Source organism: Austrofundulus limnaeus, unplaced genomic scaffold (genome assembly GCF_001266775.1).
Source record: "Austrofundulus limnaeus strain Quisiro unplaced genomic scaffold, Austrofundulus_limnaeus-1.0 Scaffold1507, whole genome shotgun sequence".
NCBI lineage: Eukaryota > Metazoa > Chordata > Actinopteri > Cyprinodontiformes > Rivulidae > Austrofundulus > Austrofundulus limnaeus.
The window spans coordinates 42,910-45,513 of NW_013953909.1; the positions used below are offsets into that span (position 1 = coordinate 42,910).

Sequence of the window (2,604 nt, forward strand, 5' to 3'; positions counted from 1 at the left end):
TAGAGACCCTCTCCATGGCTCTAATATTGGTAGAACATAGAGACCCTCTCCATGGCTCTAATATTGGTAGAACATAGAGACCCTCTCCATGGCTCTAATATTGGTAGAACATAGAGACCCTCTCCATGGCACAACATTCTTGTGTTTAGTTGTTGAGCTGTGGGGACTTCTCTTTAGAATACAGCTAAGATGCAAGTATTCCCATCAGGCGTAACTGTTTTAATATCAGGCTCATACCAAGTTTAATTAGATTGAATCTTTTGCCATGGACCAACATCATCCTTCCTACTACCATGAAATGGAAGAAGTGTTTGAAGATGTATGACTGTTTCACTTCTGAGCTCMGAAGCATGTTGCTTTACCCCGATTAGAGCAAGATGTCCCTCAACCCCTTGTCGACTCATTTCTTGGCTTGTTTATTAGCTCCCATATCTCCTGGCCAACACCGGTCCTAGTATGTTTGCTATGTCACCACCTGTCCCATCCATTGCAGGGAAGCATAGARGACCAGAGAACTATAATGAGACCTACTCATGCAGAGATCAAACGCAGAACAACAGAAAACCTTTCAGGTTCCAAGGAGCCAGTAATCAACAGTTTCCTGTTCCAACATGTGTCCTGTCCTTCATCCTACCGGACTGTTGTGGAATAGTCTTCACTGCTGTGTGTCTGAAAGGCAATATTCAAGCCCTGATCTTCTTCTGTCCTTCTGTAGACTTGCCTTGGAGAACGTGTTTGACGAGGTCTTCACAGTGGACTTGATGGACAGTAAGGACCAGGTCCACCTGTCTGTCCTGGGACGTCCTGAGCTTGGCGTCACCTACACCAAGATCCACTGCTGGACTCTGACTCAGTACAGCAAATGTGTCTTCTTGGACGCTGACACTCTTGTGAGAACACAAACATACCACACCACAGCAGCAAACTGTCCTTTGAATAGTTCTACATTAAACTTCATCACCAAAAAACATTTAAATGAGGACAACAGGTATAAAACAACCAAAAAATACACCAAAATACGCTTGTTTATACTGTGTTGTAATTCCTGGTACAGTGTGTCATAGACTAATTCCACACAAACTGCTACAAATTGCCTGTAGCTACAGCTAAACGTCCAACATCCAAGTTTAGAGCGTCATRATTCAACAAGTCACAGCTGACAATAAATATCCCAGGTGTAGTTTTTAAAGYTTATTTCACCAACAGCAATGCACATGTTGTTAATAAACAGCCATATAAGTGGTGCAGAAAGGATATGGCTAATATATTTGATATAAATAAATAAAAATATCTGCTTATAATCATAATAAATGAAATAAATAAGTAAATAAATGATGGCACTGTTAATGAGAGAAGACTGGAATGGTCAGCTCTTTATAAGGAAGATCTTGCATCCTACTATGCAAGTACAGACAAATTATTGAATAGTATTCATTTGCCATATGATGCAATTCGATGTAGTAATGGTAATTGTACTAACATAAATCATAAGAGAGTGATTTGTGGTCTGTATAATGATATTGTAAGAGCTCTGGATGAAAGTGGGAAATCTTACTGCAAAAACTAAAAACAGGAAAACATCKCACTCTGCCTGGTTGGAACAGGTACGTTGCTGGGTTTCATGAGCTGGCCYGTAAAGCTACTAAAGAGTGGACTTTGGCTGGTAGACCCAGGCAAGGACCTATTTATGAAAATAAAATGCAAACTAATGCTAGCTATACGTAAATATGCAATTCGGTCAATTATGAGAAATGAACAAAGAATGAGATCAGATTCAGTAGCTGGGAAACTTTTAATTAATAATGTCAAGGATTTTTGGAAAGAAATACGGGTTCTTAACAGGAATAAGGCATTTTTGCCCCATACAATGGATGGCATAACGAACTGATCAGACACTGGAACGCTGGAGGCAGCATTACAGTATCTTGTTTAATTTATTCAATCTAGTGATCCAGTTATTGAGGAACATGTTTGTATAGATGAGCATATGGTTATTATGACACATGAGGTATTTCAGGCCATAAAACAGTAGTCTGATGATAAAGCATGTGGTCTTGATGGCGTGTATGCTGAGCATTTGAAGCATGCCAGTTTTAGACCAGCTCCTCTCCTGGCTTTATGCTTTTCCAGTTTTTTGGTCCATGGTGTGCTGCCTGACTCTCTCCTGTCTATCGTTTCGGTCCCTGCGATAAAGGACAAAGCTGGTMGACTGGGTAGTCTGGATAACTACCGGCCTGTTGCGTTAGCAAGTATTTTGTCCAAGGTTTTGGAAAAGATCTTGTTAAATAGGATTCAAGGGTTAATTAAAGTTTCCGATAATCAGTTTGGATTTAAAACAAAACATGGCACAGATTCATGTTTTTTTGSTTTGAAAGAAATAATAAGGAAATATATAAGAGCCAAAACTCTTCTGTTCTTATGTGTTTTGTTGATGCATCAAAGGCATTTGATCACATAAATCATAAGAAGCCATTTGCTAAGATGTGTCAGGTGTATCAGATGTGTCAGGTGTATCAGATGTGTCAGGTGTATCAGATGTGTCAGGTGTATCAGATGTGTCAGGTGTATCAGATGTGTCAGGTGTATCAGATGTGTCAGGTGTAT

The 2,604-nt window shown here is 39.7% G+C and overlaps 1 protein-coding gene across 1 annotated transcript in view; it reads left to right on the forward strand.

Moving 5' to 3' along the window:
• Positions 1 to 2,604, forward strand: part of gyg2 (glycogenin 2) — a gene marked incomplete at its 3' end in the record, with an annotated part of 24,396 nt that overhangs the window by 2,926 nt on the left and 18,866 nt on the right. The window contains 1 exon segment of the mRNA XM_014032668.1: positions 716 to 890. Within this exon segment, the coding sequence (XP_013888122.1) occupies positions 716 to 890 (175 nt within the window).